The sequence below is a fragment of the Eptatretus burgeri genome, chromosome 3 (genome assembly GCF_056783735.1).
Source record: "Eptatretus burgeri isolate ZD-2024b chromosome 3, Ebu_testis_v1, whole genome shotgun sequence".
Lineage (NCBI taxonomy): Eukaryota > Metazoa > Chordata > Myxini > Myxiniformes > Myxinidae > Eptatretus > Eptatretus burgeri.
In genome coordinates this window covers 112,208,649-112,231,477 of record NC_140963.1, presented here as the reverse complement: position 1 = coordinate 112,231,477, position 22,829 = coordinate 112,208,649, and the positions used below count along the sequence as shown (strand labels likewise).

At 43.7% G+C, this 22,829-nt stretch overlaps 1 protein-coding gene across 2 annotated transcripts in view; it reads left to right on the top strand.

Annotated features, from left to right (window-relative positions):
- The first annotated feature begins 1,425 nt into the window (after nucleotides 1–1,425).
- LOC147030743 (sulfotransferase 1C2A-like) overlaps nucleotides 1,426–22,829 on the top strand; it is a 37,050-nt gene continuing 15,646 nt past the window's right edge. Inside the window, exons 1-3 of one of the 2 annotated variants that reach the window (XM_085875107.1) lie at nucleotides 1,426–1,576; nucleotides 7,349–7,525; nucleotides 16,966–17,085. In XM_085875107.1, the coding sequence (XP_085731233.1) occupies nucleotides 1,453–1,576; nucleotides 7,349–7,525; nucleotides 16,966–17,085 (421 nt within the window). In that variant the 5' untranslated portion in view covers nucleotides 1,426–1,452. Of the gene's footprint in view, nucleotides 1,577–2,140; nucleotides 2,230–7,348; nucleotides 7,526–16,965; nucleotides 17,086–22,829 lie in introns of those variants that run through there. The other variant, XM_085875108.1, reaches the window with a different exon arrangement.

Genomic DNA, 22,829 nt, shown 5'->3' with positions numbered 1-22,829 from the left:
CAGCTTGGTGCTGCACACAAAATGAGGAATGACAAATTAAGTACATCTATGAATTATTTCAAAATTGGATTCAAAGGGGCTTTCTATTACATACTCAATGGTGTGGGAAAGAGGAAGATTCAGGCAGGAGTGCACATGGTGTACACAGTCTGGAGGGGAGAGGGTTGCATACATGGGTGGATTGGGCCACCTGGTTGCCGAATGATTCATCTGGCGAGACGGATTTTGAGACCTCAATTACGATGAAGACGTCCATCAGTGAGAAGGCGATATGGTTTGATTATTTCACCACACCAAGCCAGTTAAAGGCTGAACCAATCAAATTCGCTGGGAAGTGAGACTCACTGAAAGGTGGTGTGCCAGCCAGTTTATATAAAGTGCACAACTCCCCTTGTAATGAAGATCAAATGGAACTGGAGATACGTGCACAGATACCATCTTTGCCCATAGAATCTCGATCATAGTTCAAAGTCATTCCCTCTTTGATGCTAGAGCATAGTTTGACCTCAATGAATTTGTCCTTTTCCTCACCCCCCCCCCCATCCAAAATCGTGATCTTTTCTCACCCCGTTAATCTCTCCCACCCCTTCACCACCCAGCTCACCTTCCAAATTTCCATTTTTTCCCCCTCCAAAACAGCTTACTTCTGCATCCATCTTGTCCACCCCATGCGACCACTACTTCTCATTTCTCCCCCTTCTTTGTCCAAGTCTCCCTCTATTTTGTCCTTCAACCCCTCTTTGACCTTGGTATTTCCCCATTCTCTCGACTGTTCCTTTTATTCTGTTGAATCTTTATCCGTTCTATATTCCAGCTCCTCCACTAGCCTTTACTGAATACAAAAAATATTCTGCCTTTCTGTATCTAACTCATCTCATTCGTGATTATTATCCAAGGTGATGTTATTTATGTACTATGCAAATAATGTTCTAATTAAGTTTGAGTGCATTCGGTATTCTTAATCGACTCGCTTGATTGATGCAATTATTTTGATTTTTTTTTTTTTTAAATTGCCAGAAGTTTAGGACAAATCCAGTGTCTTGTGCTTCGGGTACAATGGTAATTTTGAAAAGGCAAAGTCATGTGCCAAAGATTGCTGCGCACCAAAAGGCAGTCATAGTCGTCAAACCAGATTCCGTGTGGAGTCGAGCTCAAGGTGAGAAACTCAGCATCGATCAATATAGCTGTCTTGAAGCAATCAAAAGTACCTATTCCTAGGTGAAATTTTGATGTTTTGACTGCAGACTGTCCTGCAAATTTTGATGTTTTGACCACTTCTGCAAACACTTACACAAGTCCTTCCACCGCTGTACCCATTCCCTCCCCTTACTTTTCCCTCCCCTTACTTTTCCCTCCCATTCCCTCTCCTTACTTGAGCCTCCTGCAAACAATGAACCAATCGGCGAGCAGTTTCCTCCTTGTCGTTCCAAACGAGTCACAAAATATATATATATGTTATATAATCTTCCTCCCACTCTCCTGTTTTGTATTCCATTCTGCACATCATTATCTTTCTCTTTATCCTTTCGAGAAACCACCTGTGTAGCATCCTCACCGTCATCTATGGATTCTCAAGGCAAGAAATGGATGGATTACCTTTGTTTGTTTTTTTGTTGTTGTTATCGTTCATGTAAACTGTAAAGCCATGATACAATGAACGTTTTAAAAACTTTTGTTGCTTTTAACCAGTTGCTAACGAAACTTGTGGTGGAAAAGGTTGCTCCTCCTATTTCTTATGCATTGCATTAAGTTTCATGAATTTGTGTTTCACGAGATTTCATCACAAACATGTTGATATGACCATCTGTTCTATCGATCTTGGAGGGGAATCATTACCTCCACCACCCAAGGTGGACGGAGGTTAAGTTGTAACCCCAATCTCATGTTTGTCTGTGAGCACGATATATCAAGAAGTTGTGGATGGATTCGGCCGAAACTTGGTGGACATTTTGGATGTGTGACAACGAAGAAATGATTAGATTTTGGGAAAGATCCAGATTCGGATCTGGCTACTGTAATTTTTTTAAGTGATTTTCACAATCGAGAGAGAAGGCCAAAAACGATATAATATCACGATATCTGAAAAAAAGTTTTGGACAGATTCCAACAAAACTTGATGGACGAGTTTGGTGAGTGACAAGAACAAGCCTATGAAATTTTTGTTGAAGTCTGGATGCAGATCTGGCCTCTCGGTGGGCTACAAAGTATAAACTGTTCAACTTGACAGAGGTATTGTGCTCTACAGAGTGCTGTTCTGGTTTATTTACACTTTACCATCACTGTTCCTGACATACAATGTCGAATTATTTATTTATATACCTTTTACCCTTTCCCAAGATTTTTTCCCCTTTTTTTATTTTTAACTTGATTAAATGTAAAAATGTCTGATTTTAAGGTGTAGTTGTGACCATTTCCTCAATGAGGACTTTGTCTTCTTCTTGAACCCATACGATAAACATTTTGCAGAACATTAACTAAGCCATCATTTTATGGGGGCACATAATAACTTGGGGTCGGACTCGAGCCACTTAAATATCGCAGTACCACACGCAAACAGTTGAGTAACAATATGGTGCCTGTTAAGTTTGCCAAACTTCCAGTAATCTAAGAAACTGGGTGGCTCCAGTCCAACCTGAAATTATCTGCCCTCCTAAAATGATGGTTTTGTTAATGTTCTGCAAAATGTTTATGGTTGGAGCCACCTAGTGTGCCTCCACCCCCTCCCCGGCACTAATTACAAGTGAACAACACTCAGCTTTACAGGTGTGTTATATATATATATACTGAGGGAGTATCAATGTGAAATGCTGGTGTATACTCCACCACCCAAGGTGGACGGAGGTTAAGTTTTAACCCCAATCTCATGTTTACTTCTGCATCCATCTTGTCCACCCCATGCGACCACTACTTGTCCACCCCATGCGAGTGGTATTACATATTAATAGTGCTGTGTGCAGGCAGTTCCTTCCAACTATTTTCACACTCTCTGCAGTCTACCTGTCGTCTTTATTGTGTAGATATGAAAGCCTGCATTGAATCAATCCGTCTACTTTCCGTCTTTGAGCATTTGCAAATTGTATGTGTTATGTCAGTATATGGGCCACAAATGGGAAGGAATGAGGTTGAGAAGCAAAAGTTCAAGGATGCACTGGAGAGGATGAAGGGAATGGTTGACTTGGAGATGATGTATATTATATATATATATATATATATATATATATATATATATATATATATATATATACATACATATATTATATATATATATATATATATATATATATATATATATATATATATATATATATATACATACATATATGTTTCCTAAAAAAATTGGTTACCTAAAAATAATCACGTGACCTAATCACCGGGGGACATGCCCTTGTCCGAATCGGATCACCTTACCGGATCAGATGTAGCCGAGCAACACTGCCAAGGAACGTACCGGCTAAAAGAACTGATCGTTGGGAATAAAGTCCCGGCTTGGCTCAGATGTGGACCATGCTGGATCAATGAAAGAAAAGACATTAAGCGAGCTGGGAACATTTCTACAAAAGCATTTATTACAGGCATGTGAGGTAAAATATGTGGCACAGTGTAGGTAGTTTATTGTTGTATGTAAAGCAGAGATAGAAAGAAATGTGTGGTGCATCAACGAAACAAGCAACTTACGAAAGCAGACACGGAGCTGACCGATACCGATATACTCCATTCTACATTCTGAAACCCGCATATGTGGATACCAATCAATGACACATATACACACACACACACACACACACACACACACACACACACACACACACACACACACACACACACACACACACACACACACACACACACAATAAAGAGGAGTTCATGAGAAAAAAGCAGAGGAGATGAGGCTAACGGTCTCATAATACCTTGCACGGTTGACCGACAATGCTACCCAGTACGTTTGGGGGGGAAGCTCCGCTGAACGATCCCTTCTTGAGAGTTGGCGTGTCATCTCCTGCTTGGCCATGGTGCCGGTGCAGCGTCTGTGCCGATCCAGAGAATGGGCGAGACCGTCAGGCGTGAGGGAGGGCGGGAGGTGGAGCCAGCGGCGAGTGGGTGGAGAAGGCGGAGTCAAGCAGGCAGAGTCAGGCAGATGGGTCGAGAAGCGGTGAGAGGCAGGCGGAGAGGGTGGGTGGATGGAGCCAGCGGTGAGGGAGTACAGATTCCAGAGAAGACGGAGATTGCGAGTGCTTGGGCGGAGTGGCAGACAGGACTTGCGGAGCAGCAGGAATATGCAGAGCTACATCCAAGGCCAGGCAAAGATTATAAGGATGACCACGACGGTGACTACGACGACTGTGGACGGCTTCGTGATCCGTCCTTTATAGGTCCTGTGGTGCAGGGTGGGGCGCCACCCCAAAGCGATGCGTCGTGACCTGAATCAGGCGCTCCCATTGGGCCCCAGCCACCACACGACCTAGCCGCCACGGCCGGCAGCGGCCTTATTTTACATCCGGCGAGACTTTGCCGAGCTGTGGAATTGTCTCACTCCGAACCCCCGATATGAACTGCCTTGCACCGAACTCCTGGGCCATGCTTCGGCAACTGGCTGAGGGCTGCGTCAGCCCCGCATGCCCGCTCGGGCACCCCCATCGCGCTGCGGTTGGCGCTGATCAATGTGCTTGCTTCGTCCGGACGCTATGCGACCCGAGCGATCCGGGCCATACAGCATGCCTCTAGTTGGTGGTGGCTGCATCGAGGCGGAGGTGCGGGAGGATGTCTGCCGTCCGCGGGAGACATTGGAGGCCGCGGTGACATGCGAAAATCGACTGTAAGACGCCGTTGTGAACCAACGCGCAGACCCGAACAAAGAGGTACGCCATGCATGCCCCGTACTGTGCAATGGATTCAAGGAAAGGATTAGATATAATTGGAGTTGAAAAAAGTGCACCATGTGCGTCCTGTATGGCGTTGGGATTTAACGTATGGTTCTACTATTCCCTTTGACACCATATCTTTCAGCAGAGGATTTTTCCATCATGTAGCTTCGTGTAGCATCGTGTGGATTTTTATACTATGCTTCTTCTGGCCTCCGTGAGGACGCATTCTTATCGTGGAGGATGTTGCTGTGGTTTTCAGAAGCAGCAGTGTGGGTGCGGTGCCTGCTTGGATTTATTTCAGGAATAAGAGGAAAAGAGTTGGAACTTGAGGGGGAGCACTCGGTAGAGTGCAAAACCTCCGCCGCCAATTCTGCAAGGTCACTCAAGTGAACCTGATATCCTATTCATTCAATTTGACGTCAACAGTGCTCACAGAGTTATAGTTTGCAACTTTCCCTTTTACTTTTAACTTTTACATACTCAATTCATTCGTCATAACTAGATTCCTTGAGACAGAAATTGATTTTACGTGGGTATATCCACCTGAAGTTCCAAAATCAGCCGCATTTATAATTTTGGCATGTTTTTTGTTGGAAATCACTTATAACATGCAGAAATGCAAAAAAAAAAATCGATATTTTGTTGAAAAAAAATTTGCAAATTTTTTTTTTCTCTAACAAATTTTCTTTGGGGTGGGGGGGGGGGGTTGGAAATCACTTAAAACATGTAGAAATGCAAAAACAAAAATTCAAATATTTTTTCAAATTGGCCGCCATATCGGCCATATTGGATTTTGGACCAAGTCCAAAATCTAATGGCATGATCCTTGGACCAGACCTAACCCCCCCCCCCACCAAGTTTTGTCGAAATCCGTCGAGGAGTTTTTCCGTAATACTGTTCACAAACAAACAAACAAACAAACAGAAAGGGGTGAAAACAGTAACCTCCATCCATCTTCGATGGCAGAGGTTAATGAAGATAAAGATATAATCAGACCGAACTATGAGATCCACACAATACACTTTGTCCCGTTTGACCCATTATACATGATGGAAAGGTCTAACTGCCTGTGATGAAACAACTGTGGGGATCACTGTTTGATGGATGCATTGCCTCAGAGGCACGCTGTTTTCAGAACCGCAACAATATATATATATATATATATATATATATATATATATATATATATATATATATATATATATATATATATATATATATATATATATATATATATATATATATATATATATACATATATATATATATATACATATATATGTATATATTTCAGGTTACTGAATTCAACCAGCAATTATTATGGAGGTCGACATCGACCAAAAGCACAACATCGGCCAGATTTGTAAATTTGTCAATTTTCATCCGATTCACTTGAAATTTGAAGAGGAGTTGCATATTTGGTCATTGAATTTAACCACCAATTATTTTTGAGGTCAAATTTGTTTTTGGATTTCGCAAGTATCATGCTCTGCAGGATGTCTTCTTCTTGATTGTTTGTTTCTTTGGTTGATTGCCTATGAACAGGATCTCTGAAAAAGTTATCGAAGGATTCAGATGAAATTTGGTGGGGAGGTTGGGTGTATAATGAGGATGAATTGATTCAATTTTGGTGAAGATCTGCATCCGGATGAGAATTTTATGTTTTTTAAAGTGATTCGTCACCATTGAAGGATAGTGACAAAAACGATAGATAGCATGATATTTCAAAAAGTTGTGGATGAGTTATGACAAAACTTCATTGATGAGTTGGGTCGGTGACAATATGTCGATTAGATTTTGGTTAATGTCGAGATGCAGATGTGGCCAATTGGTGTGATACAAAACGTAGACTGTTCAGCCTGGTTTATGCTGATTCTACTTTGCTCGTTTGAACAGCAACAGAATTATTCTCAACTGCACACACAAACGATTTCTTCTTGGCTCTCCATTTCACATGACGAACTGTTACTGCCCATATTTTCCTACTTTCTGGATCATGAGAGAAATAATGTCTTCTCTCTGCTGTCTGATCGATTGGAACAGTTCCATGCTGAACAACAGCACATCATCAGAATTTTTTATTCTGAAGTCTGGGGGTTTTTTTCCACTTCAAAACAGACTTCAGAATGAAAAATGATGACGATGTGACGAGATGTTAATATGACTTAGTAGAGAATCGACGCAGATACACCCAATCTAGCATTTTACTCGGTGAAGATGGGTCACAAGATGGTGCCGTAAGGTTATGTGATCACGTATCCTCCAATCACTATTTTTTTCGGTTGAAACCAAGTTCACCAAATTCTAGTATCCTGGTACACCCAACCATCTCTTGTGGCAGAGGATGGTTGAGTGGCTACAACCATCCCCTGCCATGTCCCTTCACACATTCCCTAGAATGACGCAGATGTGATTGATTGGGAAAATGTCCTCTTCATGTATTCACGTTCCTTGTAATTCCTTGTGTTGTTTGCATAATGTTGCAGGAGATCATAAGCCAGGACCAGTTGGTAAAGGTGCAGCTGGTGATGAATATAAAAAACCTCAGGTGGTTTTGGTTGATGGATTGTTGGTGATGCCAGGAACCCTGCGGCACTGGGAAAAGATAAAGAGTTTTCAGGCCAGGCCTGATGACATCTTCATTGCTTCATATCCCAAATCTGGTGGGTGCCATTTTGAAGACTTTTTTTTTTGCTGATTATTTTGTGCATTCTTTTTAATGTTTTGAAAGTGAGGTAGCAGGACAAAATGTATACACAATGAGCAAAGGAATGAATTAATATGAAAAAGAGGATGGGAGGAAACACAGTAACCTGTAAGCTAGAGGGTTGGGACAGGCAGTGTCAATGGGAGTAAATAAATTGTATGTAAGGATGGTGGATGATGTGGGACAGTGTTGCATTGTCTGGTTGATTTGGATAAAATACGTAGACAGTGTTGGGAGGGCGGTTCCACATACAGAGAAGTGAAGGTGAAAATAGTTTGTGTGCAGGAAGTCTGAATTGTGGAAGTTTCACTGGGAAGGTTTTTTTCTATATTCTACAAGAGCAAATACAACCCATCACTTCGCTGATGGGAATATTATGGGGTTAAGGGGCAGGGGGGGGGAGAAGGGAGAGGAGGATGGGGGAGGAAGGGGTCGTGGGTCAGGGAAGGGGTGTTCTGGACATGCATTTGATAGGGGGAATTGAGGGAAAGCCAGGGGTTGGGGGGGGGGACGACAAAAAGCTTTTATTTGTCCAATTCACACATTCTTTGATATCCCTTCCTCTCCTCGATCTCCGGAGGGTTGTATAGTGGGGAGGGTGGTTGGGAGGAGGACAGCATGGGGGGAGGGGAAGAAGGCAGCATGGGGGAATGGGGAGAAGTCAGCATGAGGGGAGGGGGAGGGGGCAGCGTGAGGGGAGGGGAAGGGGGCAGCGTGAGGGGAGGGGAAGGGGGAAGCGTGAGGGGAGGGGAAGGGGGCAGCGTGAGGGGAGGGGAAGGGGGCAGCGTGAGGGGAGGGGAAGGGGGCAGCGTGAGGGGAGGGGAAGGGGGCAGCGTGAGGGGAGGGGAAGGGGGCAGCGTGAGGGGAGGGGAAGAAGGCAGCGTGAGGGAAGGGGAAGAAGGCAGCATGAGGGGAGGGGAAGGGGGCAGCGTGAGGGGAGGGGAAGGGGGCAGCGTGAGGGGAGGGGGAGGGAAGGGGGCAGCATGAGGGGGGAGGGAAGAAGGCAGCATGAGGGGAGGGGAGGTGAAGGCAGCGTGAGAGAGGGGAAGGAGGGCAGCGGGACGGGGAAGGGAAGGCAGCATGAGGGGACTGGAAGTGAAGGCAGCATGAGGGGAGGGGAAGCGAAGGCAGCATGAGGGGGGGGGGCGCGAAGGCAGCATGAGGGGAGGGGAAGCGAAGGCAGCATGAGGGGAGAGGAAGTGAAGGCAGCATGAGTGGAGAGGAAGTGAAGGCAGCATGAGGGGAGGGGAAGTGAAGGCAGCATGAGTGGAGGGGAAGTGAAGGCAGCATGAGGGGAGTGGAAGCGAAGGAAGCATGAGGGGAGTGGAAGCGAAGGCAGCATGAGGGGAGTGGAAGTGAAGGCAGCATGAGTGGATGGGAAGTGAAGGCAGCATGAGTGGAGAGGAAGTGAAGGCAGCATGAGGGGAGGGGAAGTGAAGGCAGCATGAGTGGAGGGGAAGTGAAGGCAGCATGAGGGGAGAGGAAGTGAAGGCAGCATGAGGGGAGAGGAAGTGAAGGCAGCATGAGGGGAGAGGAAGTGAAGGCAGCATGAGGGGAGAGGAAGTGAAGGCAGCATGAGGGGAGAGGAAGTGAAGGCAGCATGAGTGGAGGGGAAGTGAAGGCAGCATGAGGGGAGAGGAAGTGAAGGCAGCATGAGTGGAGAGGAAGTGAAGGCAGCATGAGTGGATGGGAAGTGAAGGCAGCATGAGTGGAGAGGAAGTGAAGGCAGCATGAGGGGAGGGGAAGTGAAGGCAGCATGAGTGGAGGGAAGTGAAGGCAGCATGAGGGGAGTGGAAGCGAAGGCAGCATGAGGGGAGGAAGCGAAGGCAGCATGAGAGGAGAGGAAGTGAAGGCAGCGTAAGTGGAGAGGAAGTGAAGGCAGCATGAGTGGAGAGGAAGTGAAGGCAGGATGAGAGGAGAGGAAGTGAAGGCATCATAAGTGGAGAGGAAGTGAAGCCAGCATGAGTGGAGAGGAAGTGAAGGCAGCATGAGGGGATGGGAAGTGAAGGCAGCATGAGTGGAGAGGAAGTGAAGGCAGCATGAGGGGAGGGGATGTGAAGGCAGCATGAGAGGAGAGGAAGTGAAGGCAGCATAAGTGGAGAGGAAGTGAAGGCAGCATGAGTGGAGAGGAAGTAAAGGCAGCATGAGAGGAGAGGAAGTGAAGGCAGCATGAGTGGAGAGGAAGTGAAGGCAGCATGAGTGGATGGGAAGTGAAGGCAGCATGAGTGGAGAGGAAGTGAAGGCAGCATGAGGGGAGGGGAAGTGAAGGCAGCATGAGTGGAGGGGAAGTGAAGGCAGCATGAGGGGAGTGGAAGCGAAGGCAGCATGAGGGGAGGGGAAGCGAAGGCAGCATGAGAGGAGAGGAAGCGAAGGCAGCATAAGTGGAGAGGAAGTGAAGGCAGCATGAGTGGAGAGGAAGTGAAGGCAGCATGAGAGGAGGGGAAGTGAAGGCAGCATAAGTGGAGAGGAAGTGAAGGCAGCATGAGAGGAGGGAAGTGAAGGCAGCATGAGTGGAGAGGAAGTGAAGGCAGCATGAGTGGAGAGGAAGTGAAGGCAGCATGAGGGGAGGGGAAGCGAAGGCAGCATGAGTGGAGAGGAAGTGAAGGCAGCATGAGTGGAGAGGAAGTGAAGGCAGCATGAGGGGAGGGGAAGCGAAGGCAGCATGAGAGGAGAGGAAGTGAAGGCAGCATGAGTGGAGAAGAAGTGAAGGCAGCATGAGTGGAGAGGAAGTGAAGGCAGCATGAGAGGAGGGGAAGTGAAGGCAGCATAAGTGGAGAGGAAGTGAAGGCAGCATGAGTGGATGGGAAGTGAAGGCAGCATGAGTGGAGAGGAAGTGAAGGCAGCATGAGTGGAGAGGAAGTGAAGGCAGCATGAGGGGAGGGAAGTGAAGGCAGCATGAGTGGAGGGGAAGTGAAGGCAGCATGAGGGGAGAGGAAGTGAAGGCAGCATGAGGGGAGAGGAAGTGAAGGCAGCATGAGGGGTGAGGAAGTGAAGGCAGCATGAGGGGAGAGGAAGTGAAGGCAGCATGAGGGGAAAGGAAGTGAAGGCAGCATGAGTGGAGGGGGAGTGAAGCCACCATGAGGGGAGAGGAAGTGAAGGCAGCCTGAGTGGAGAGGAAGTGAAGGCAGCATGAGTGGATGGGAAGTGAAGGCAGCATGAGTGGAGAGGAAGTGAAGGCAGCATGAGGGGAGGGGAAGTGAAGGCAGCATGAGTGGAGGGGAAGTGAAGGCAGCATGAGGGGAGTGGAAGCGAAGGCAGCATGAGGGGAGGGGAAGCGAAGGCAGCATGAGAGGAGAGGAAGTGAAGGCAGCATAAGTGGAGAGGAAGTGAAGGCAGCATGAGTGGAGAGGAAGTGAAGGCAGCATGAGAGGAGGGGAAGTGAAGGCAGCATAAGTGGAGAGGAAGTGAAGGCAGCATGAGTGGAGAGGAAGTGAAGGCAGCATGAGGGGATGGGAAGTGAAGGCAGCATGAGGGGAGGGGATGTGAAGGCAGCATGAGAGGAGAGGAAGTGAAGGCAGCATAAGTGGAGAGGAAGTGAAGGCAGCATGAGTGGAGAGGAAGTAAAGGCAGCATGAGAGGAGAGGAAGTGAAGGCAGCATGAGTGGAGAGGAAGTGAAGGCAGCATGAGTGGATGGGAAGTGAAGGCAGCATGAGTGGAGAGGAAGTGAAGGCAGCATGAGGGGAGGGGAAGTGAAGGCAGCATGAGTGGAGGGGAAGTGAAGGCAGCATGAGGGGAGTGGAAGCGAAGGCAGCATGAGGGGAGGGGAAGCGAAGGCAGCATGAGAGGAGAGGAAGCGAAGGCAGCATAAGTGGAGAGGAAGTGAAGGCAGCATGAGTGGAGAGGAAGTGAAGGCAGCATGAGAGGAGGGGAAGTGAAGGCAGCATAAGTGGAGAGGAAGTGAAGGCAGCATGAGAGGAGGGGAAGTGAAGGCAGCATGAGTGGAGAGGAAGTGAAGGCAGCATGAGTGGAGAGGAAGTGAAGGCAGCATGAGGGGAGGGGAAGTGAAGGCAGCATGAGTGGAGGGGAAGTGAAGGCAGCATGAGTGGAGAGGAAGTGAAGGCAGCATGAGGGGAGGGGAAGCGAAGGCAGCATGAGAGGAGAGGAAGTGAAGGCAGCATGAGTGGAGAAGAAGTGAAGGCAGCATGAGTGGAGAGGAAGTGAAGGCAGCATGAGAGGAGGGGAAGTGAAGGCAGCATAAGTGGAGAGGAAGTGAAGGCAGCATGAGTGGATGGGAAGTGAAGGCAGCATGAGTGGAGAGGAAGTGAAGGCAGCATGAGTGGAGAGGAAGTGAAGGCAGCATGAGGGGAGGGGACGTGAAGGCAGCATGAGAGGAGAGGAAGTGAAGGCAGCATAAGTGGAGAGGAAGTGAAGGCAGCATGAGTGGAGGGGAAGTGAAGGCAGCATGAGTGGAGGGGAAGTGAAGGCAGCATGAGGGAAGCAGAAGTGAAGGCAGCATGAGGGGAGGGGAAGTGAAGGCAGCATGAGGGGAGGGGAAGTGAAGGCAGCATGAGGGGAGGGGAAGTGAAGGCAGCTTAATGGCAAGGAAAGGAAATGTGACAGGAGGATAGGCATCATACCAGGTCATTACCTGGGTGATAAAACGTGCCCAAACAGCAACGTTTTATTTTTATCCTCAATGTTAAATGTAAAACCGGTGGCATTGTTTAAAAAGTAAAACCCATGCTATGTACCTGGCAAAGGCCTGCCTGGATGCATGCCCCAAGATATACGCATTCCTCCAACCTGCTCGGAAGCAGGCGTGCAAAAGCGAAAGAATGTCCAACCTCTATGTGTCGTGTGCTGTCTATGTACCTCTTTGTTTTGAGCCACTGCCAACTATTAATATATTTCAGAAACTATTAGTGCATTTATATTAATATTTTGTCATGAAAGAAGATCGCACAAACCAGGAAAAAGAAAACCGTGTATGTAATTGCCAAAAAAAAAGAACCCGTCCACTCTATCATTCTGGATTGTAAAAGCAGGTTAGAGAGCACGGCACTGTGCCAAATGAAGTTCAACTTTCTGCATATTCTTTTGTCTTTTCTTAACTCAATATAATCATCTAAACAGCAGAAATTTTTTCAGCTGAATGTTAATTTTTATTCCGTTTTCAATTTGTTTTGGCAATTACGCAAAGATTGATATTTCCATCAGTGAAACGATGGGTCTTACTTCAAGTGGTTTTGAAATGAACAACCAAGTAGCTTTGTGAGTGCTCGCCAAGTGGCTTGAGTAATCAAGCAAGCACTCCAATGAAACGCCTGGCTTGGCAATCGATTACCCCTTGCATCAGTCAGAAAAACCCATGCACCCAGAAATGCCCAAGCAATGTCCAAATTCGACAAATGAACACTTTTTTTTAGCAGTCGGAACTGCTGCTAAGTTCAAATCTGGAGCTTAAATTTTGTAATTAGGCTTAGTTTAAGAGATTATCAAGGTTATGGCATATGTGGAAATGAAATAAAGCTTCAAGTGCTGGCATCTCCAGGCGTTTATAAGCATTGCAATGTACCCAGTGATTCGTAGGTATGATGATCAGGCATTTGATAATATGAGTGAGGAATAGTGAAAAAAAAATATTATTGTTAAAAAAATCATTGCGGCTTTTTCCAAGTCAAGGCATGATTGAGCAGGTCAAAAAATATGGCAGCTATAGACCACAGCGAGGTAACCCAGGAAACGCCTTAAGATCCCATATAGAGCGAGGTGGCCAAGGCTGCGCCTGATAAAGGATATAATTAAATAAGGCCATTGATTATCTTCAAAAGGGGTGTTTTAATTAACTCAAGCACCCAATTTTCACTCATGCACTTCCTTGGTGTTCCCTTAGTATGCACACAAAATTTCAGACTGCAAAGTTTCATGGTTTTGAAAGTTATGTAGGACACACACACACACACACACACACACACACACACACACACACACACACACACACACACACACACACACACACACACACACACACACACCACACACACACACATACTTTGTGGACTTCAAATTTACTAATTAGAGGGGTTTTGGTTTGTTTTGTAGTTTGTTTACAGCCCTGGGAAGGGGTGTGGGGGGGGGGGGGGGAGATAGGAGAGTGTCATGTTTTGCCCTGCTGACTAAGATGGTCTCAAGATAGGTAAAGTTTTACAAGGTTGTTTATGACGAAATCAGAGAAATGTGTGTATTCTGCTCTTTACTAGCTTTCTCAGCATATATATTTATTAAATTATTTTTCAACGCAGTACACCAAGTTAATTTTGCATTTTTACATTATTATAAATTCAATTACTAATTCAGTTTCCACAACCAGGAGTCATCAGGAGAGTCGGATGTATGTCGTGCATACCAGAAAAGGATTGTTGCCTGAAATGACTCACAAGGCTTTGAAATTTTATCGAGAAGAAGCCACAAACACCTGGAAACATAATTGCGAGAATCACAGTCACCTGCAAAAGTATTCACCCCCCTCCAAAGTTTTTACATTTTGATGCCACCTGAGCTTATTTCATGATACTTTCAAATCAAACTTAACATATAGGGACTTCACAACTACTCCAAAGTGATAAAACTAAAAATGCAGATAAAATGTGAATAAATGAGATTAACAGAGAAAATCAGATGACTTTCAGTTGCATATATATTCAAACCCTTTTCCTAATTAACTCTAAATCACTTCAGGAGCAAATTATTTGTTTGAAAGGTTACACAATGAGTGTAATAGGTTTGATCTGCATAATTAGTGGTTTAACTTAAAAATTAGGCTCCTCATTTGTCTAGGTAGTTTTAGGGTGCAACTCACCTGGTCAACCAACAAGGCAAACATGAAAACCAAGGAGCTTTCCAAAGAAGTCAAACATAAAGTGGTGGAGAAGCACCTTTCAGGAGAGGGTTATAAGAAGATTTCAAAGTCACTCATTATCCCTTTGAGTACGGTGAAATCCATCATGAAGTGGAAGACGTATCATTCCATCTATACTCTGCCCAGGTCAGGTCGTCCATCCGAACTTAGCAGCTGGGCAGGCAGGAAACTGGTTCAAGATGTCACTGTAAATCCAACAATGACTGAAAAAGCTTATGTCTGAGATGGGGGTCAGTGTTCATCAACCAACAATACCCCGTTCCCTTTACAAAGTTGGCTTCTGTTGACAGGTGGCAAGAAAGAAGCCATTACTGAAAAAGATGTATCTAAAAGCTCACATGGAGTTTGTGGAAAAGTATCTTAATGATACTGCAGGCAAGTGGAGAAAAGTTTTGAGGTCAGACAAGATAAAAATTGAACTTTTTGGTCTAAATTCAAGGTGTTATGTCTGTCACAAGCCTAACACTGCACATCACCCAGCCAACGCCATCCCTACTGTCAAACATTGTGGTGGCAGCACCATATTATGGGGCTGATTTACATCAGCAGGGACTGGCAAGCTTGTCAGGATAGAAGGGACAATGGGCGGTGCAAAGTACAGGAGAATTCTTGATGAAAACCTGCTTGAGTCAGCCATGAATCTGAAACTGGATAGGAGATTCACATTTCAGCAGAACAATGATCCGAAGCACAAAGCTAAAGCCACACTGAAGTGGCTGAATAATAAGAAAATAAATGTTCTTGAATGGCCCAGTCAATGTCCTGACTTGAACCCAATTGAACATTTATGGTGAGACTTGAAGATTGCAGTCCATCGATGATCAGTCCATCGACGGTGGTTCACATTGCTCTGACAACAATCCCCATCAAACTTGGCAGAACTCGAGCAATTTTCACGTGAATAATGGGCAAAGTTTTCACCATCTCGCTGTGCAAAGCTGGTAGAGACTTACCCAAAAAGACTCGTAGCAGTCATTGCTGCAAAAGGTGCTTCCACCAACTACTGACCGAAGGTGCTGAATACTTTTGCAACCAGTGAATTTTGATTTGTACATGTTTCTTGCAGGTATTCTTGACATGTAACCTCCTTAATCTAACTATAACAGGGGTGGACATGAGGCTTTGAGAGGGTGGGGTCAGAGGGGATGCAGAAAGAGGGAACATAAAGTCGAGGGTGCTGATTCCAAACTTCCAAATTGGACCAATGGAGATAAAGATAATGGGATGAGTGGTTAGAGGTATTAATGAAGGCAGTTGGTCTGAGAAAGGTGGTGCTGTACGTGCAGGAGGAGGGTTGGTGGACCAAGTGCTTGGCTGACAGCCAATTTTGGAAAATTGTACTTTGTGAAGAAGAAAAAGAAAAAAAAGGACAGGGAATAGATCATGGTGCAGAAGAACACATGGGGCACACCTGATGGATAAATAAGAAATGTGAAGCATTTTAAGTTGTTTTTCATGCTTTTTAAGGAAGAAGTGTTGACATGCAATGAAGATTCAGTTTGGAGATATTGAAAAAAGGGAGAAAAAAAAGAATGGAGTCCAGGAAGTACAGGCAGAAGGAAATGCAAGTCGAATTGGATTGTTGTGGAGTGAAAAAAAAAAGTTCTGTTCGTTTTTACATTTTTTGACGTGAAGAGGGGTTACAGGATAACGTTGAGGAGATTTAGGTACACACCACACAAACATCTATCGAGTCTTCTTGGACTATACAGACTATACTTTTTTAGAAAGTAGTGCACAATTTCCAGCCACCCAGAGGGTGTGTACTCTGCTAAGTTGAACAGAAATTTCATATTGTGTCAATGAAATTTAACCTGCCCTTGACTTAAATTTATAAAGTCCTGAAGGTTCAGTTTCTGGAACTTCTTGGGCTCAACATCGGCCATGATCTTTTCTGTGCTGACCTTACAGCAAAGCAAAGCTGGCTTCCAAGATCAGCTGCAGACTGAGCATCGTCTGTCAATGCAAGTCTTTGCTTAGAAATTCAGAGTGACTCGGTCTACAAGGCCTTCGTCCGTAACTCATTGGAGTACTGCTCTCTGCTATGGGCTGGTGTTCTGGCATGAATCTGTCTTTCCTGGATTCTTTGGAATCTAAAGCTCTCAAAATTATTGCAATCTTCCGTGATAAGGCCAAATGACAAGGTCTGCTGAGAACAGGGAGGAAGGACAGAACAGAGAGACACTGGCAAATTAATGAGTGAGGAGAAGAATGGGAGGTTACAAGGAAGGGGAGGGGGGGCATGGGGTGAACAAGCATTATTTGGGGTAGTATAGTTAGGCTGTTTGAGTACAAGAAAGCAATCTTTGAGAGTATGACGAGAATATTTTGGCCTCGTATTGCTGAATGATCACATTATCTTTGCAGTTCAGCACAGTACAGATATATCAAATGAGCATGAGTTAACTGTTTGTGATGAGGTTTTTGTTGTTTTATTGGTAGTGAATATGTTCCACATGAAAACACCTCGTAACTATAAACCATAATTTATGAACTTATTTGATGCTCAAACGGAGCACTTATCCTTTCATTACAGGCCTGATGTGGACAACCCAAGTGATGAATATGATCAAGCTTCATGGAGATGTTGAAGCCTACAAAGTCGACAAGACATTGATTCCATTCTTGGAATTTTGCAGACCAGATGAAGAACCAGGTTTTTAATCTTTTTTTTATTTTCCCAAGAGTGTTTGCCCTTGATAAAACCGTTGAGTGTTAATACTCTACCAAATAGTCATTCTTGCTGTGTTAATAGTTAGTGTTAATACTCATTCTTACTCATTCTTACTCTTCTTATTCTTACTCTACTTGGGAACTACATGAGGAATCGCCATTCAACATTCATGATGCAACAGCAGACTGAATTCGTCCTTGAATCCCAATAAAATATGCATTTTTGAAATTGATAGCATTTGATGTCGATTAAGGAAATATACTGAGCAGCAAAAGAAACGCAAGTTCCGAAAAAATACGAAATTTCAGAACAAAAGAAATGTAAGTTCTGAAAAAACGTAATGTATGTAATGTAATGTATGACATTACAATGTAATGTATGACAAAAAACGTCACTGTATGACATTACATCCAGGGGATGTAATGTCATACAGTGACGTTAAACAATTAATTGTGCATGTGCATTGACAGATGTTGGTGAAACACGCACATTGCCACTCTAAGGCATCCTTTATAAAGGGCTGTGTCAGAAAAACATTCATTGTTCGCTCTAGATTCTAGAAGGTGTAAACTTTACGCAAACGACGCCAAGACTTTCACTGTGCAAAGAGTTGGAATGTTGCAAGGCGGTATGTCTGCAACCGGTAGCCAGACAATTTCGATGTCATCTCACCACCATCACACGACTTGCCCAACGTCACCGGCTGACGGGGGTCATTGCTGATCGTCCCCTTCCGGTCGACCAAGAGTGACAACTCCTGCACAAGATCGGTTCATGCGGGTCACTCATCTAAGGAACCGTACTCAAGCAGCATCAAGAACAACAGCCTGAGTTCAGAGACCAAGAGGGCCAGTATCCGCCGATACCATTAGACGTCGACTACTGGATGGAGGACTCCACTGTCGATGTCCTCATGCTGTTCCAATGTTTGCTGTACATCCTCAACTACAGTTCTTCCAACAGGACAATGCACGTCCTCACATAGCAAGGGTGTCGATGGCGTGTCTCACTCAGAACAACATCAACGTTCTTCCATGGCCGTCACTTTCCCCAGATATGGCTCCTATTGAACATGTTTGGGATGAAATTGGGCATAGGATAGCTGCCGGGAGACATCCAAGTAGAGTTGCACAGCTGGAGCAGAGATTGGTGTTTGAGTGGAACCACTTGCCTCAGGCATTCTTCCAGAATCTTGTGAACTCTATGAGGTGACGTTGCACCGCCTGTATGCAAGCCCAAGGTGGACATACACGCTACTGAAAAGACTGACTTTGCACTGGGGTATCTCTTCTTGGCGGACTGTGGTAAATGTGAAAATCTTGCAATGCAATTTCAACATTCACTTTCAGCTCACAAATTGAAAGCATTTTTCATTAAATGAGTGATTACAATCAAAATAGTTTGGCTTGTGTTTGAAAACTTGACAAGACCTCGGACTTGCGTTTCTTTTGCTGTTCAGTATATGTAATTTTAGCTAGTATCCTGTGGATATTTCATTGATGACGAGTTTTTTTATTTATTTTTTTACATCTTTCCCCTTGAGTGTGTAATAATTATCCACACATTTTTTGTAGGAAAACGGAGTGATATTGTAATCAGCTCCATCTGTACATCTGTCCGTCACACAATCTCCTCCTAAACGATTGTGCAGTAATTCACGAAACTAGGCAGTTATGATCACCAAATGGCACGAAGGTGCAAGAGCAGTATCATTTTTTGGCCCCAAAAATGTCAAATACCAAAACTTCAATGATGGGAAGATTTTAAACATTTACAATGAATCTTTGTATATGCAATCAACATTGGGGGATGCATTTTATGTAATGCAAGAAATATGTAACCATTGGTTTTTTTTGTATTTGACCTCCGGTTCAAGCCCCAGAAGGTGGCGACTTGGGGTCACAGGATCAAAAAGGGGGGAAATAATTTTTCACTCAAAATTTGATATTGGGTCATTCTTGGTTGAACTTTTTGCCATCTTTCAACTTTGTTTTTGGTGGGAAACGGCGGATTTGTGATAGCACGCTTTTGACTTCACTTTAGTTTTGATTTGTTATCATATTGTTTGGTTGGTTTTCCTTGAGAATTTTAATTTTTAAGACCCCATAGCCAAAAGCTCAAGGCATTGTGTTTTGGGTTGTTCATCTTGCTGTGCACACATGTGTACATCTGTCCTTCCATCCATCTGTTATCAGTTTTTTGTTACCATGATAACTGGCAGGGATTTCAACGAAATCTGGCACAATTAGGGACTGTAATACCACAATGAAATTATTTGATTTGGGGTTCAAAAGGTTAAAGATCGATGGTCATGTGACTTTTAATTGAAAAACTTTGTTTCCTTAAAACTTATGAAGAAATTGCAACAAAACTTGGAAAATGTATTGAGGGTTATTGAAGGATGAACTGATTACACATTCGGTTCAAAAATTCAAAGTTCAAAGGGCAAGTGCCATTTTATTGAACATCATTTTGCTACCACAATAACTTGTGAATGATTAAAGGATTTCCACCATACTTGTCACAAGCACGGACTATAATACAAAGATGAACTGGTACAATTTGGGTTCAAAGAGTCAAAGGTATTGTGCCCTTTGAAAATAATTTTGCAGACTATAAATCAAGTTAGAAGTCGTTTCTCTTCTACCTACTTAGAATAAATGTATTTTAATCTTATCTATGTTTTCTCTCTCACGCTAACGTGGCGTGGGTGGAGGCATATCAATTGACGCATTCGCATCATTTTCTATTTTCTACTTTTGTTGTGCTGTTGTTTTTCAATTTTACGCTTTTGTTGTGCTGTTGTTTTTCATTCATTTAAATGTTTATTTCTGCATGAATCCTTTCAATTTCCCTGTGCATTTTTTTTCCATGCAAAGCATAACAGCAGGTGCTTTGAGGATTTGCAACATGTATTGAAACTCACTGGCAATCAAGATCCCCTGAGGTTAAAAAGAACTCACCTTGAACATGGAAAAATGTTATTGGGTTCCAGGGTTCGAGATTCCCTCACATTGTCCCTTCACATGTCAACTGTGGGTCTTGTCCTTAGGAAATGGAAGACAACAGGTCATGCCTCAATGTTGGAAAAAAAAAAGTACAGGCATGTCAAATATTTTGACAGATCAGGTTACAAGAACTCGGCTCCGCCTGTGGGTTTGATTACCTCTTCAATTTTTCCTTGCCTTTTTCTTTTCATGGCCTCGCTTTATTGTTGTTTATTGTATGTCCTACGACCATTCCCCTACCATCTCCTTAATCCCTTTTTTGTTTGATTTTTATCTTGCCAAAACGAAGTTTTTGCAAGATATGTTAGTCAGTTTGTATGTTTTTTATTTTATTTTATTTTATTTTTTGTTTGTCTGTAATCACGTATAAAAAATTCTGCAGAGCACAGTTATCATTGGAAATTTTTGTAACTTCGCATATCAGAGGCCTATAGAGGTCCCTTTCAGCGCATAAAAATTTGAAGGTCAAGGTCAAAGGTTAAGGTCACTGTCGCAAATCAGGGGAGTCGACGAAACCCATATTTTTTGAGTAATTTTGATCGGATCGTCTTCAAACTTCATGGGAATATAGTTCATGGTCTGGCGCTCAGCTGATTAATTTTTGGTGACGATTGGCCTTGACCTTCATATGTTATTTATTTATTTATTTATTAACCTCCGCCATCTTCGAAGATGGATGGAGGTTACTGTTTTCACCCCTTTCTGTTTGTTTGTTTATTTGTGAACAGTATTATGGAAAAACTCCTTGACAGATTTCGACGAAACGTGGTGGGGGGGGGGGGTTAGGTATGGTCCAAGGATCATGTCATTAAATTTTGGACTTGGTCCCCCCCAAATCCCCCCCCCCAAAAAAAATTGTTAGAGAAAAAAAATGTTTGTTTTTTTTGCATTTCTACATGTTTTAAGTGATTTCCAACCCCCCCCCAAATTTTTTTTTTTAACCCCCCCCAAAAAAATTGTTGGAGAATGTTTTTGCATTTCTACATGTTTTAAGTGATTTCCAACCCCCCCCCCAAAAAAAAAATAGAGAAAAAAGATATTTTTTTGCATGTCTACATGTTTTAAGTGATTTCCACCCCCCCCCCCAAAAAAAAATTGTTACTCCCCCCAAAAAAATTGTTGGAGAAAATTTTTTTTTTTTGCATTTCTACATATTTTAAGTGATTTCCAACCCCCCAAAAGAATTGTTTGAGAAAAAAATTTTCTTTGCATTTTTACATGTTTTAAGTGATTTCCAACCCCCCCCCCCCCCAAAAAAATTGTTACCCCCCCCCAAAAAGAGAAAATTTTTTGCATTTCTACATGTTTTAAGTGATTTCCAACCCCCCAAAAAAATTGTTGGAGAAAAAAATTGTTGCAACTTTTTTTCAACAAAATTTCGATTTTTTTTTTTATTTTTTTTATTTTTTTTTATTTTTTTGCATTTTTACATGTTTTAAGTGATTTCTAACCCCCCCCCCCCAAAAAAAAAAATGTTGGAGAAAAGAACTATAACTCTCAGCACTGTTGACATCATATTTAATGAATAAGATATAAGGTTCACTTGAGTGACCCAGCAGTATTGGCGGCGGAGGTTTTGCACTCTCCCGAGTGCTCCCCCTCTAGTTTTTGTCTGTAATCACGTATAAATCACTCTGCAAAGCACAGTTATCATTGGAAATTTTTGTAACTTCGCATATCAGAGGCCTATAGAGGTCCCTTTCAGCGCATAAAATTTTGAAGGTCAAGGTCAAAGGTCAAGGTCAAAGGTCAAGGTCACTTTGTCGCAAATCAGGGGAGTCGACGAAACCCTTATTTTTTGAGTAATTTTGATTGGATCGTCTTCAAACTTCATGGGAATATAGTTCATGGTCTGGTGCTCAGCTGATTAATTTTTGATGGCGATTGGCCTTGACCGTCATGGTTAGCGCTTAAGGTCAAACATATTTGACCCCAAGGTCAAATTTTCAAGTTTTAGGAACCATATCGTGTAGTACCTCAAATTGAACACCTCGATGAGTGCTTTCGAGATATGTCAAGCTTGAGACATTATGACGTCATTTGGTGACTTTATGAGGCAAACACATATTTTTCATGGTTACTCTGAAGAACGATTCTCATCGGAATCTCTCATAGGCAGATATTCCTCAAGGAGTAGCTCCTGGTGGATAGCAGCTCTGTTCACCTCAGTGTGACCTTAAAGAAGTCACACGTGGTCACCTTTTGGCAAGATACGGGTCACCCTGCGGGTGACATTGGTTTTTTTTATTTTTTCTTTCCCTCTCCCTCCACTCTCTTTACCAAATTCTGCTCTAATTCTGATATAGCGAAAAATAATACGAGTAATGGTGCACATGTGTAAATTAGTATCACTATATTGTGTTTGGTCATAATATAGAACAACTGTACAATGTAAAATGTGACAAAGTTCTCAACTTTCCCCTCCCAGTCAGAAACCCCAAATCATCAACCTCCGCTGACCAACCCCAAGTCTTTACCCCCCCTCCCAACCCTAAGCCACCAATCCCCTCAACCTTTTCAATCTTTCAAACCCTTCCCTACTGCCCACCCCACCACAACTCCTCAACCCCCCTCCTCCATACAACCCCCCAGGAAACTATACAAGAAAATTTGGGGTGTGAGGTGATTTTCTCAGGGATTCTACAAAGGGTGGGAGTCAATGCAGATTTCTTTAGTAGAGCAACCTATGTCAACCATTGGTTGAGGGCAGGGAGGAGT